Source organism: Dama dama, chromosome 12, assembly GCF_033118175.1.
Source record: "Dama dama isolate Ldn47 chromosome 12, ASM3311817v1, whole genome shotgun sequence".
Taxonomy (NCBI): Eukaryota; Metazoa; Chordata; class Mammalia; order Artiodactyla; family Cervidae; genus Dama; species Dama dama.
The window spans coordinates 54,105,185-54,118,078 of record NC_083692.1 but is presented as its reverse complement, the minus strand read 5'-3'; the positions used below and the strand labels follow the sequence as shown (position 1 = coordinate 54,118,078).

The 12,894-nt window shown below is 46.3% G+C and overlaps 1 protein-coding gene and 1 long non-coding RNA gene across 2 annotated transcripts; one reads left to right on the top strand and one right to left on the bottom strand.

Moving 5' to 3' along the window:
- Positions 1-976: 976 nt before the first annotated feature.
- C2CD4A (C2 calcium dependent domain containing 4A) lies at positions 977-11,764 on the bottom strand. The gene is given in 3 exon segments (XM_061158395.1): positions 977-1,716; positions 1,719-2,140; positions 10,875-11,764. Coding segments are annotated over 3 exon segments (1,137 nt in total). The 5' UTR covers positions 10,886-11,764; the 3' UTR covers positions 977-1,012.
- LOC133067233 (uncharacterized) lies at positions 1,854-3,480 on the top strand. Its single transcript, XR_009695226.1, has 3 exons — positions 1,854-1,966; positions 2,050-2,171; positions 2,514-3,480. It is a non-coding gene; the product is annotated as an uncharacterized LOC133067233 (long non-coding RNA).
- Positions 11,765-12,894: the final 1,130 nt, after the last annotated feature.

Below are 12,894 nucleotides of genomic sequence, written 5' to 3'. Positions count from 1 at the left end.
AACTTCAAAATGAGGATATTGGAGCAAAGAGACCAGCAGGAAACCCTCTAACTTTAATACTTCTTGTGATTCATTATTGCTCAATAAGACCCTGGGTAACACAGGAAATGCCATTGGTTATCCACATTGGGAAACACCACTGCAAAACTCCATACCGTTTACTAAAAAAGAATGTTGACAGTATCTACACAAAATATCCACATAGACAAAACAAGTGTGTATATGTTAGTAACAGTTGTGTCTGACTCTGCAACACCCCTGCAGACTATAGCCTGCAGGCTCTTTTGTCTGTGGAATTCCCCAGGCAAGGATACTGGGGGGTGCCATTCCCTTCTTCAGGGGATCTTCCCGATCCATTGCAGGCAGATTCTTTACAGTCTGAGCTACCAGGGACGCCCCCTCATAGCCAAAGCTATGGTTTTTTCCAATAGTCATGTATGGATGTGAGAGTTGGATCTTAAAGGCTGAGCGCCAAAAAGTTGAGGCTTTTGAATTGTGGTGCTGGAGAAGGCTCTTGAGAGTCCCTTGGACAGCAAGGAGATCAAACCAGGCAATCCCAAAGGAAATCAATCCTGAATATTCATTTAAAACACCAATGCTGAAGCCAAACTCTAATACTTTGGCCACATGATGCAAAGAGCCAACTCAGTGGGAAAAACCCTGATGCTGGGAAAGATTGAGGACAGAAGGAGAAGGGGCTGACAGAGGATGAGATGGTTGGATGGTATCATTGACTCAATGGACATGAGTTTGCGCAAACTCCGGGAGATAATGAAGGACAGGGAAGCCTGGAGTGCTACAGTCCGTGAGGTCTCAAAGACTGCGACACTATTGAGCGACTGAACAACAACACAAAATATAGCATCCTTTATCATGGTAATTAATCCACTATCATCTCTGCCAATACTGGACCTGGCTGAGTAAACAAAGGCCTGAGGAGAAGAATGAAAACACACTTATTTTGTACAAAGGGGCTATCAGTGTCCGAGAGGCCCCGCGGCAGAGCGCGCCCTCAGAGGAGCAGGAGGGGGCCCAGCAGCAGTTCGCCCTGGCCCAGCAGGCGGCCCCGCTCCAGCCCGCGGCCCCGGTTCTCGGCCTTGACGCGCACGGCCAGGCGGCGCACCTCGTCCTCCGAGAGCCCGTCCAGGCACAAGTCCTGCTCCAAGACGGCCCTGCGACTCCGCCGGACCACGGCGCCCCGCGGCTTCAGGACGAAGCTGACTCTGCAGCCTACGGGGGCGCGGGGCTCGGCGGCCCCTCCAGCCGGGCCCTCAGCACGGACCAACCGGACGCGGAGGCGCCCGCTGGCCCTACTGTACTCAGCGGCCAGGCGCAGGGCGCCCCCGGCGCGGCCCAGAGTCACGGTGCCCTCGGCCTCCAGGCGCTCGGGACGCGAGTTGGGAGTTGGCGAGGGGGACGAGCCGGGGGCCCGCTCCGGGGAGCCGGAGCCGGGGGGGCCCTCGTTCTCGTCCTCGTCGTCTCCGTCCGTGCTGGAAACAGAGCAGGCGCGGGCCAGGTCTCGGTTCCTCTGGGTCCGCAGCACGCGGCGCAGCAGCTCCTCGGAGGCGTGCAGGAAGCGGCGGCAGCGGGGCCCGGGGCCGAGCGCGTCCAGGAGGGAGCCACTGCGGGCCTCGCGGGGCGCAGTGGGCGCTCTCGCCCGGGGCGTGAGGGGGTAGTCTCCGCCGCCGCCCCCGTAGGTGTGGGCCCGGCGGCGCCCGGGCCCCCGAGGAACAGCGACTCCCTGCGGCGGGTGTGCGGGCTCTCGAGCAGCGCGCAGAAGCCGTAGGCGGTGCGCGCCCGGGGCAGGTGCGGCAGTGAGAGTGCGGCCTGCGAGCGCGGGTCCCAGTCCGTGCGCCCCGCGCCGTCGTCGGTCCCTGCTTGTTCTCCCCAGGAGTCTCGGATTGCAGTCAGAGTCGGGCAGGGCACGAGTCGCGGGGGGATGCAGAACTCGGGGATGCGGTCCGGGGTGAGCACGTTTGCGCACCTGGCGGGCGTGAGGGCCGTTGTTCGGCGTGCTGCATCCTGGTAAAGCCGGTTTCTGCCCCGCAGGAGGCGCTCGGGTCCCAGGCGGAGCCGCTCCAGGCACCACATCAGGCAGCAGGTGCCGGTTCCTGAGGAAGCTCCGCTGGAGCTGGTCATCCTGCAACGCACAAGCACACACGGATCTCAGGGTGAGCTCTGCAGGGCGCAGGAGCTCCGCTCTCCGGTCTCTTCTACTTACGGGGTGCCTCCTCCTGCCTTCCTTGGAACCCTGCAAACTGCCCCTCACGCTGCTATCGCAGATGTTTCCGTATTTCTCTGATGTCTTCTCTATTCCTCAGGGCTGTACACTTTGGGTTTGTTGCCTTAATCTAGACCTGCCCTCGCTGTCGTAAGTCAGAGCTTTTCAACATGTTTGCCTCGCGTTGTCCTTGGTGCCAAGAGGCACTATGCTTGTGCAATAGTTTCCTGAATCCTTGGATTATTGCATTCTAATCCTCAGAGAGATTTAAAATAATTATTATTCTTTCTAGGATATTCGGCTTGCTCCCCGCTTTTAAGCTCAAAGAGCCTCAGACGAGTCCCGGGGAGAGTTAAGCAAGGCTATGGCCTCACCTAATACACCTGGGGTCCAGCGTCATACAGGTCTCCGCACCGTTCTGCCTGGGGCACCAAACTGTAGAGGTGCACGGCCTCTGGGGAGATCAAAGTTCCTCCTGCGGGGTTCAGTAAAGTTTAAAGGCCGTCGGCCTGAACCTTTATACCTGAGGCCTGGGAAGCCTGCCAATGGGCGGGCTGGATTGGTACTGCTAGGTAATCTGACGCCAAGCCTTCCAACTTTTGCTCTGCCACGTGGCTGGATCCACAGTGCAAATTGTAGGCATTCAGTTCTGAATGTAAGTGCTTCTGTTTACTTATGTGCAAAAGAGGGCCCAGTCTTTACTATATGGCAAAGTCATTGTGAGGATCAATGGGCATACTGAATTGAATCACAGAAGCTCTCTATACCCACCATGAAGAGGATACAAAACTCATTCTTAGTTGATATCCTCCCCCCAATCCAGCCTTTAGTCTGCCCAGGTTTCAAAGTTCCCTACCTGCCTTCTGGCTTTCTGTTCTGATTTTAAATCATTTTCCTTTGTTGACTACAAACCACTGTGTGTACAGGGAACCTTATAGGTTGCTGGAAATATTCTGCATCTTGATCTGGGTGGGGTTACTGGATTGTATTCATATGTAAAAAGATATTCTAGCATGCATTTAAGATTAGATATAAGATTATGTATCTTATACCTCAATTTAAACAATAACAACCTGCTTCTTAAACCTTGTGTGCTGATTTTTAAATTTGGAAATTATATTCCTGCACACAGCTGGGCTGTTGGACCCATCTTTTGGAGGCACCCTAACCACATCTGGCCTTTGTAGACAGTGCTCACCTGAGAGACCTTTTCCTTCCTTTTGAAAACTGACCTAAGTTCACATTCTAAGTGACCTTCTTCCAACTAGCTTAGGGTGAAAGAGATCTGAGGCATTTTGTTTGGGTGTATGTTATTTCTGGGCTTCCTTGGTGGCTCAGTGGTAAAGAATCTGCCTGCAAAGCAGATGTAGGTACCATCCTTAGGTCAGGAAGGTCTCCTGGAGAAGGAAATGGCAACCCACTCCAGTATTCTTGCCTGGAAATCCCATGGACAGAGGAGTCTGATGGGCTACAGTTCATAGGGTCTCAAAAGAGTCAGACAACTAACTGAATTAGTTGTCTAAGACAACTAAGAAAAGAATCAGACAATTCACAAAAGAGTCAGATAAAGCAAGAGAGTCAGACTTAACAACTAAACAGCAACATGCTATTTATGCTTAAGATTCAGGTCAGTCTCTCGGTCATGTCTGACTCTTTGTGACCCCATGGACTGCAGCATGCCAGGCTTCCCTGTCCATCACCAACTCCAACAGTGATCATCCTTTCACTTTTGAGACTGCATCCAAGTACTACAATTCAGACTCTTTTGTTGACTATAATGGCTACTCCATTTCTTCTAAGGGATTCTTGCCCATAGTAGTAGATATAATGGTCATCTGAGTTAAATTCAACCATTCCACTCCATTTTAGTTTGCTGACTCCTAAAATGTTGATGTTCACTCTTGCCATCTCCTGTTTGACCACTTCCAATTTGCCTTGATTCATGGACCTAACATTGCAGGTTCCTATGCAATATTGCTTTTTACAGCATTGGACTTTACTTCCATCACCAGTCACAGCCACAGCTGTGTGTTGTTTTTGCTTTGGCTCCATCTCTTCATGCTTTCTGGAGTTATTTCTCCACTGATCTCCAGTAGCATATTGGGGACCTACCAACCTGGGGAGTTCATCTTTCAGTGTCCTATCTTTTTGCCTTTTCATAGTAGTTTATGGGGTTCTCAAGGCAAGAATACTGAAGTGGTTTGCCATTCCCTTCTCTCGTGGACCATGTTTTGTCAGGACTCTTCACCATGACCTGTCCATCTTGGGTGGCCCTACATGGCATGGCTCATAGTTTCACTGAGTTAGACAAGGTGGCTGTGTGGCACTGGAGTGATTTTGAGGAGATACCCCATGTCCAAGGGCAAAGGAGAAGCCCCAGCAAGACAGTAGGAGGGGCAAAATAGCATTTAGAATCAAACCCCATATCCACCAGAGACATTCAGAGGGCTCAAACAACCCTTGTGTGCACCAGGACCCAGAGACCCCGCAGAGACTGAGACAGAACTGTGTTTGAGTGTGTCCTGCAGAGGTACAGGTCAGCATTGGATTGCTGCAGGGGCAGGGGCTCTGGGTGCCGTAAACCTTGGTATGTCTTAGCCCTCTTGGAAGAGGTCACCAATAACCCCACCATAGAGCCATCAGAACTTACACAGGACTGGGAAACAGACTCTCTTGGAGGGCACAAATAAAATCTTGTGCATACCAGGACCCAGGAGAAAGGAGCAGTGACCCCACAAGAGACTGACCCAGACTCGCCCGTGAGTGTTCAGGAGTCTCCAGCAGAGGCATGGGTCGGCAGTGGCCTGCTGCAGGGTTGGGGGCACTGAGTGTAGCGGGACCTTTCTAAGGAGGTCACCATTATCTTTATTATTTCCACCATAGTCTGGCCTCAGGTCAAATAACAGGGAGGGAAGACAGCCCCGCCCATTGACAGAAAATTAAGGATTTACTGAGCATGGCCCCTCCCATCAGAACAAGACCCAGTTTCCCCCTCAGTCAGTCTCTCCCATCAGGAAGCTTCCATAAGCCTCTTATTCTTCTCTTCAGAGGGTAAGGGGATTAGTGACCTTAAAAAAGAGACCCAGGAGAACTCCCTTGCCCCTTCTGGTAGTAATAATACCCATCTATCTATTGTTATTGTTCTTGTTCTTGTTTATTCCCTAAGTTGTGGCCAACTTTCTGCAATGCCATGGACAGTAACCGCCAAGGCTCCTCTGTCCATGGGATTTCCCAGGCAAGAATACTGGAGTGGGTTGCCATTTCCTTCTCCCAGGGAACTTCCCTACCCAGGGATCAAACTGGCATCTCCTGTGTCTCCTGCATTGCAGGAGGACTCTACCACTGAGACAGCAGGGAAGCCCATACAATAAGATAATTCAGATGAAAAGTTTAGCATAGAGCCTGATATACACATTGTCAGGTATTTATTGTTAGTACAGAGGAGAGCAAATGTCCATTAGTCCATTTATTCATTCAAAGTGATGTTGACTGGATGCATCCTGGCTTCCAGCCACTATGCTAGGCAGGTAAATCCTGTTGTACAAGATCATATTAGCTTTGTACATCTGTAAGAAGAGGAATGAAATAATGAGGGTGGCATGTTTGAACTTTGCCTGGCTGAGGCAGAAATGAGAGGAGACTATTGAAAACTGTTTATATATCTAGCCTGGGGGCAGGGTTGGTACATCCTTGAGTTTGTCATGCCTTTGACTACCTACTTCTTTGTCTTTACATGAGCTCCACTCCTGGCCAAATTTCTTCTTGTTGTTGTTCAGTTGCTAGGTCATGTCCGACTCTTTGCGACCCCATAGACTGCAGCACGCCAGGCTTCCCTGTCCTTCACTATCTCCCCGAGTTTGCTTATTTGTAAGGCCTCCTCAGACAACCATTGTGCCTTCTTGCATTTCTTTTTCTTGGGAATGGTTTTGATCACTGCCTTCTGTAGAATGTCATGAACCTCCATCCACTGTTGTTTTTTTTTTTTTTTTGGTCCACTGTTGTTGATCATGCACTCAGTAATGTCTGACTCTTTGCGACCCCATGGACTGCAGCATGCCAGGCTTCCCTGTACTTCACTGTCTCCCAGAGCTTGATCAAACTCATGTCCATTGAGTTGATGATGCCATTCAACTATCTCATCCTCTATCATCCCCTTTTGCTCCTGACCTCAATCTTTCCCAGCATCAGGGGCTTTCCTAATGAGTCAGCACTTCACCTCAGGTGGCCAAAGAACTGGAGCTTCAGCTCAGCATCAGTTCTTTCAATGAACATTCAGGACTGATTTCCTTCAGGATGGACTGGTTGGATCTCCTTGTAGTCCAAGGGTCTCTCAAGAGTCTTCTCCAACACCACAGTTTAAAAGCATCAATTCTTTAGTGCTCAGCCTTGTTTATGGTTCAACTCTCACTTCCATACATGACTACTGGCAAAACCATAGCTTTGACTATATAGACCTTTGTTGGCAAAATAATGTCTCTACTTTTTAATATTTGTCTAGGTTTGTCATAGTTTTTCTTCCAAGGAGCAAATGCCTTTTATTTTTGTGGCTGAAGTCACTATCTGCAGTGATTTTGGAACCCAAGAAAATAAAGTCTGTCACTGTTTCCATTGTTTCCCCATCTATTTGACATGAAGTGATGGGACCAGATGCCGTGATCTTAGTTTTCTGAATGTTGAGTTTTAAGCCAGGTTTTTCACTCTCCTCTTTTACCTTCATCAAGAGACTCTTTAGTTCCTCTTCATTTTCTGCCATAAGGGTGATGTCATCTGCATATCTGACATTATTGATATTTCTCCAGGCAATCTTGATTCCAGCTTCTGCTTCATCCAGCATGGCATTTCTCATGACGTACTCTGCACATAAGTTAAATAAGCAGGGTGACAATATACTCCCTTGACATATTCTTTTCCCAATTTGGAACAGGTCCATTGTCCCATGTCCAGTTCTGACTGTTGCTTCTTGACCTGCATACAGATTTTGCAGGAGGCAGATAAGGTGATCTGGAATTCCCATCGCTTGAATTTCCTACAGTGGTTTGTGATCCACACAGTCAAAGGCTTTAGCACAGTCAATGAAGCAGAAATAGATGTTCTTCTGGAATTCTCTTGCTTTTTCTATGATGCAGCAGATGTTGGCAATTTGATCTCTGGTTCCTCTGCCTTTTCTAAATCCAGCTTGAACATCTGGAAGTTCTCAGTTCATGTACTACTGAAGCCTGGTTTGGAGAATTTTGAGCATTACTTTGCTAGCGTATGAAATGTGTGCAATTGTGCGGTAGTTTGAACATTCTTTGGCATTGCCCTTCTTTGAGATTTTAATGAAAACAGCTTTTTCAATCCTGTGGCCACTGCTGAGTTTTCCAAATTTGCTGGCATATTGAGTGCAGCACTTTCACAGCATCATCGTTTAGGATTTGAAATAGCTCAACTGGAATTCCATCACCTCCACTAGCTTTGTTTGTAGTGATGCTTCCTCAGACTCACTTGACTTCGCACTCCAGGATGACTGGCTCTAGGTGAGTGATCACACCATTGTGGTTATCTGGGTCATTAAGATCTTTTTTTGCATAGTTCTTCTGTTCTTGAATCTATTTGTCACTGCTACTGTATAATTATAAGGGATTTGATGTAGGTCAAATACCTCAATGGTCTAGTGGTTTTCCCTACTTTCTTCAATTTAAGTCTGAATTTTATAATAATGAGCTCATGATCTGAGCCACACTCTGCTCCCAGTCTTGTTTTTGCTGACTGTATAGAGTTTTCCATATTTGACTTCAAAGAATATAATTAGTCTGATTTCAGTATTGACCATCTGGTGATGTCCATGTGTAGATTCCCCTTTTGTGTTGTTGGAAGTGGGTGTTTGCTATGACCAGTGCATTCTCTTGGCAAAAGTCTGTTAGCCTTTGCCCTGTTTCATTTTGTACTTCAAGGCCAAACTTATCTGTTACTCCAGGTATTTCTTGACTTCCTACTTTTGCATTCCAGTGCCCTATAAGGAAAAGGACATTTGTTTTGGGTGTTAGTTTTAGAAGGTCTTGTAGTTCTTCATACAACTGTTGGACTTCAGCTTCTTCAGCATCAGTGGTTGGGGCATAGCCTTGGATTACTGTGATATTGAATAGTTTGCCTTGGAAACGAACAGAGATCATCCTGTTATTTTTGAGATTGCACTCAAGTACTGCATTTCAGACTCTTTTGTTGTGTATGAGGGCTACTCCATTCCTTCTAAGTGATTCTTGCCCACAGTGGTACATACAGTGGTCACCTGAGTTCAATTCACCCATTCCATCCATTTTAATTCACTGATTCCTAAAATGTACATATTCACCTGTGCCACTTCCTGTTGACCACATCCAACTTACCTTGATTCATGGAACTAACATTCCAGGTTCCTATGCAATATTGTTCTTTACAGCATCAGAATATACTTTCACCACCAGTGAAAGTGAAAGTCTCTCAGTCATGTCTGACTCTTTGTGACCCAATGGACTACACAGTCCATGGAATTCTCCAGGCTAGAATATTGGAATGGGTAGACTTTCCCTTTTCCAGGGGATCTTCCCAACCCAGGGATTGAACCCAGGTGTCCCGCACTACAGGCAGATTCTTTACCAGCTGAGCTCTCAGGGAAGCCCTTCACCACCAGACACATCTACAACTGGGTGTCCTTTCCACTGTGGCTCAGCCTCTTCATTCTTTTTGGAGCTGTTTCTCCACTCTTTCCCATTAGCACACTGGGTACCTACTGACCTGGTGGGCTTATCTTTCAGTTTCATATCTTTTTGCCTTTTCATACTGTTCATGGGGTTCTCAAGGCAAGAATTCTGAAGTGGTTTGCCATTCCCTTCCAATGGACCACGTTTTGTCGGACCTCTCCACCATGTCCCATCTGTCTTGGGTGACCCTGCACAGTGTGACTTATAGCTTCATTGAGTTACACAAAGCTGTGATCCATGTGATCATTTTGGTTAGTTTTCCTTGATTGTGGTTTTCACTCTGGAGGCCATCCGATTGTAGTTCTTGCTTCTTCTGTCTGCCCTCTGATGAATGAGAATAAGAGGCTAATGCAAGCTTCCCGATGGGAGAGATTGGCTGGGGAAAGCTGGATCTTGCTCTGGTAGACAAGGCCATTCTCAGTAAATCTTAACTTCCTGCTGATGGGTGGCACTGTGCTCCCTCACTATAGTCTGACCTGAGGTGGCCCAGAACTTGAGCATGCAGTCTCTGTGTGCTTAGTCGCTCAGCTGTGTCCGCCTCTTTTCCACCCCATGGATCCTATGTAGCCTGCCAGCCTCCTCTGTCCATGTGTATTATGCAGGCAAGAATACTGGAGTGGGTTGCCATGCCCTACTCCAGGGGATCTTCCCAACCCGGGGATTGAACCCAGGTCTCCCACATTGCATGCAGTCTCTATGGTAGGGCTAATGACGACCTCCTCCAAGAGGACTTAGGCCGTGCCTCTTAGACCTTCTGCGCTTCTGGCCCTGCGGCAGGCCATTGTTGACCCACACCTCTGCAGGAGACCCTCCAACACTCAAAAGGGGTCACTGCTCCTTTCTCCTGTTTCCTGGTGCATACCAGGTTTTGTTTGTGCACTTCAAGCGTCTCTGGAGGGTATGAGGTTTGATTTTAACATGATTGCTCCCCTTTTGGAGAAGGAAATGGCAACCTACTCCAGTATTCTTGCCTGGAAAATCCCATGGACAGAGGAGCCTGGTAGGCTGCAGTCCATGGGGTCGCGAAGAATCAGACACGACTGAGCGACTTCACTTTCACTTTTCCCTTTCATGCATTGGAGAAGGAAATGGCAACCCACTCCAGTGTTCCTGCCTGGAGCATCCCAGGGACAGTGGAGCCTGGTGGGCTGCTGTCTGTGGGGTTGCACAGAGTCGGACACGACTGAAGCGACTTAGCAGCAGCAGCTCCCCTTCTACTGTCACGTTACAGCTTCTCCTTTGTCCTTGGATGTGGGGTATCTTTTTTTTTTTGCCTTAGGTCACTGTTAAACCTATGGGAGAACGTTTACCAATTATACACTCAAGGGTCACGTGATTGTGTTTTGACTCATCTTTTCTCAGGAGGCAAGATGCTGTTAGCTCTGCAAATGAGAGCCCAGAGAGCCCTGGATTAAAATAGTGAGGCTTACAATCTGAGAAGCTGTCTGAGAAGTGGTTAAGCAAAGCTGTGTTGTGGAGGGAGAGATGAATTAGGGGTAAAGAAACATAGACTTTGGAGCTATCCATCCTCGGTTCAAATATTATGCAGCTTTTTAACTATGGAACTGTGGGCAAGTTAATTAACTTCTCTAAGTTGAAGTTGTATAATGGCGGTTACAAGGCCTACCACACGTTATCATTGTGAGGGTTAAATGCATGAAACATCTGGTACATAGTAAGTGCTGGTTATCACTTAGCAGTTATTATTATAAGAGTCTGCTTGGTTAAGGATTAGGTGATTCACACATGGATTCCCTTAAAAACATTTCTCTTTCTGGCTAAGCCAAGTAGATTTGCTTTGCTTTTATTAATAAATCACCTTCTTCAATAACACTTTGGAAACATTTCCTATATAAGATGTCTTGAAAATAGCAGAAACATGCCCTTGCATGGCTGGTCCCCTGTGACCACATTAAGCCTAATGCTTTACTTACCTCGGAAGCATGATCCATGCAGTATTCAGATGGTTTGTCTAACAGGATGAGGCTCTGTTCATGGAACACCCAAATCTATTCAGAGGAAGACTGTCATTATCCGAACTCACAGCTATGGGAACATTCAATGATGGAGCTGGAAAACAATTCTGCAAACAAGCATAAATAGATCACTCACCATTGAGGTCACAGGTGCTCTTGGAGTAGAAGACAGACCATTTAAAGCAGACCTTGAACTGGTGGTCCAGTGACTAAGACTCCATGCTCCCAATGCACTGGGCCCAGGTTCAATCCCTGGTCAGGGAACTAGATATTTAGCATGCCACAGCTAAATATCCCACATATTGCCATGAAAATCAATGATTCTGTGTGCCACAGTTAAGACTCGGCTCAGCCAAATAAATAAATATTAAAAAATAAAGCAGACTTGCAAGATAACATATAGATGTCAAGGAAAGCAAGAAGAAGAAAGTTTATAGCCAAATAAAATACTGGTGTTCTGATTTACTCATCTCGTTCAACAGAATTAGAGTGTGAAGTAATGCAAAGTACACAGACCAGGGAATTAGGACACTTGGATTTTAGCTCTGATAGTAACTTCCTGAGGGACTTTGGCTAGTCCCTTAATTCTCTCTCGCACTCAAGTGTCCCCGTCTGCCAAAGGAGGGGGTTGGATTAACCACATGATATTTGATCTCTTCTCTGACATTCTGCAATCCTCTCACAAGCCTTCTCCCAGTTAAACTTCTAACTTTTCTGAAAAACCACAGTCCGTTCTCATTCTCTAGCTTTCTCCTCCGTTTCCTTTTTCCGCCAAATCCCTTTGTTTTTCTAAACAAAGTCGAGGACTAGGAGGAATGGGGTGTGGGTGGGAGGTAGTAGTGTGACACTACAATTTCTTATTTTTCAGTCTTTAAGCAAAAGTCATCAATTTCTAAAGTGTCCCTAATTTTGACTTTTAAAAAAACATAAATAATACTTTGCTAATCAGTTTTGATTGCTCAGTCCCTCCTTGCAGTGTAGCTTTGCAATTGCCTTTGTTAAATTTCTCATTGTCCTGAAGCTGGAATGAATATAGGAACTATAATTAATAGAATGCTTATGTTTTTTAGTTAACCTGTGTGTCCAAATTCCTTTTGGTATAGTGTGTTACAGGGCTAATGATGCTTCTTTCATTAGTTATGGTTTGTTTTGCATTAGGATCTTTTCAAGAAGTATATGAAATTTGGAGCATTACTCTGTACACATAATAACCAATTCCTCAAAATATACTTAAAAGGTAAAATATTAAAACTTAAAAACTTTTTATCCTATATGGTAATAGCATTATTTGTACTGACAATTTTGAGCTGAATTTTTCTACTCTGAGATTTTCCATTCTGACAGTACCCTTTCAAAACAAGATCTCTGAGAATTATTACTAGCCTAGTGGTGATTTGACTCAACTTATTAAAAGAGAAAAAGTGGCAGTGCTCAGGGAGCTAAGGGAAAGAAATACCTGCTGTGTAGTTTTATGTAATTCATTTAATTTTATGTAAATCACTGACTTTAATTTTCCTATAAATGAAGACAGTACTATTATCTGCATTACTTGTCTCGCAGATCTTTTGTGAGGATTATGTGAAAATGTATACCTTGGCGTAATACTGGAATGATAGCTCATGCGGTACAACTGCAGACATATTAATAAAATGGAATCATGCTTATAAAGGTAGGCTTATGCATTATGTTACATTCTTTCAAAAGTGTAAAGTACCATACAAGTACAAGAAGTTACTGTTATGCAAGCATTAGTATTGCCCACTTCTCCCAGCAAATTTCCCCTTCTGTTCCATTTCCTTGACCACACTCTTCGGCTTGACACCTCTTATCCTCTTGTACAGTTATTCATATATCCTTGCATTGTTTGTTTCTCAACTTTTTCTGGTGCACACCTATCTCAGTAAGAATGTATAGGTATCTATATGGATCTATCTATACATCTTTTTTTTCATTCTTCCCAGTGCATAGTTGGTGAGCA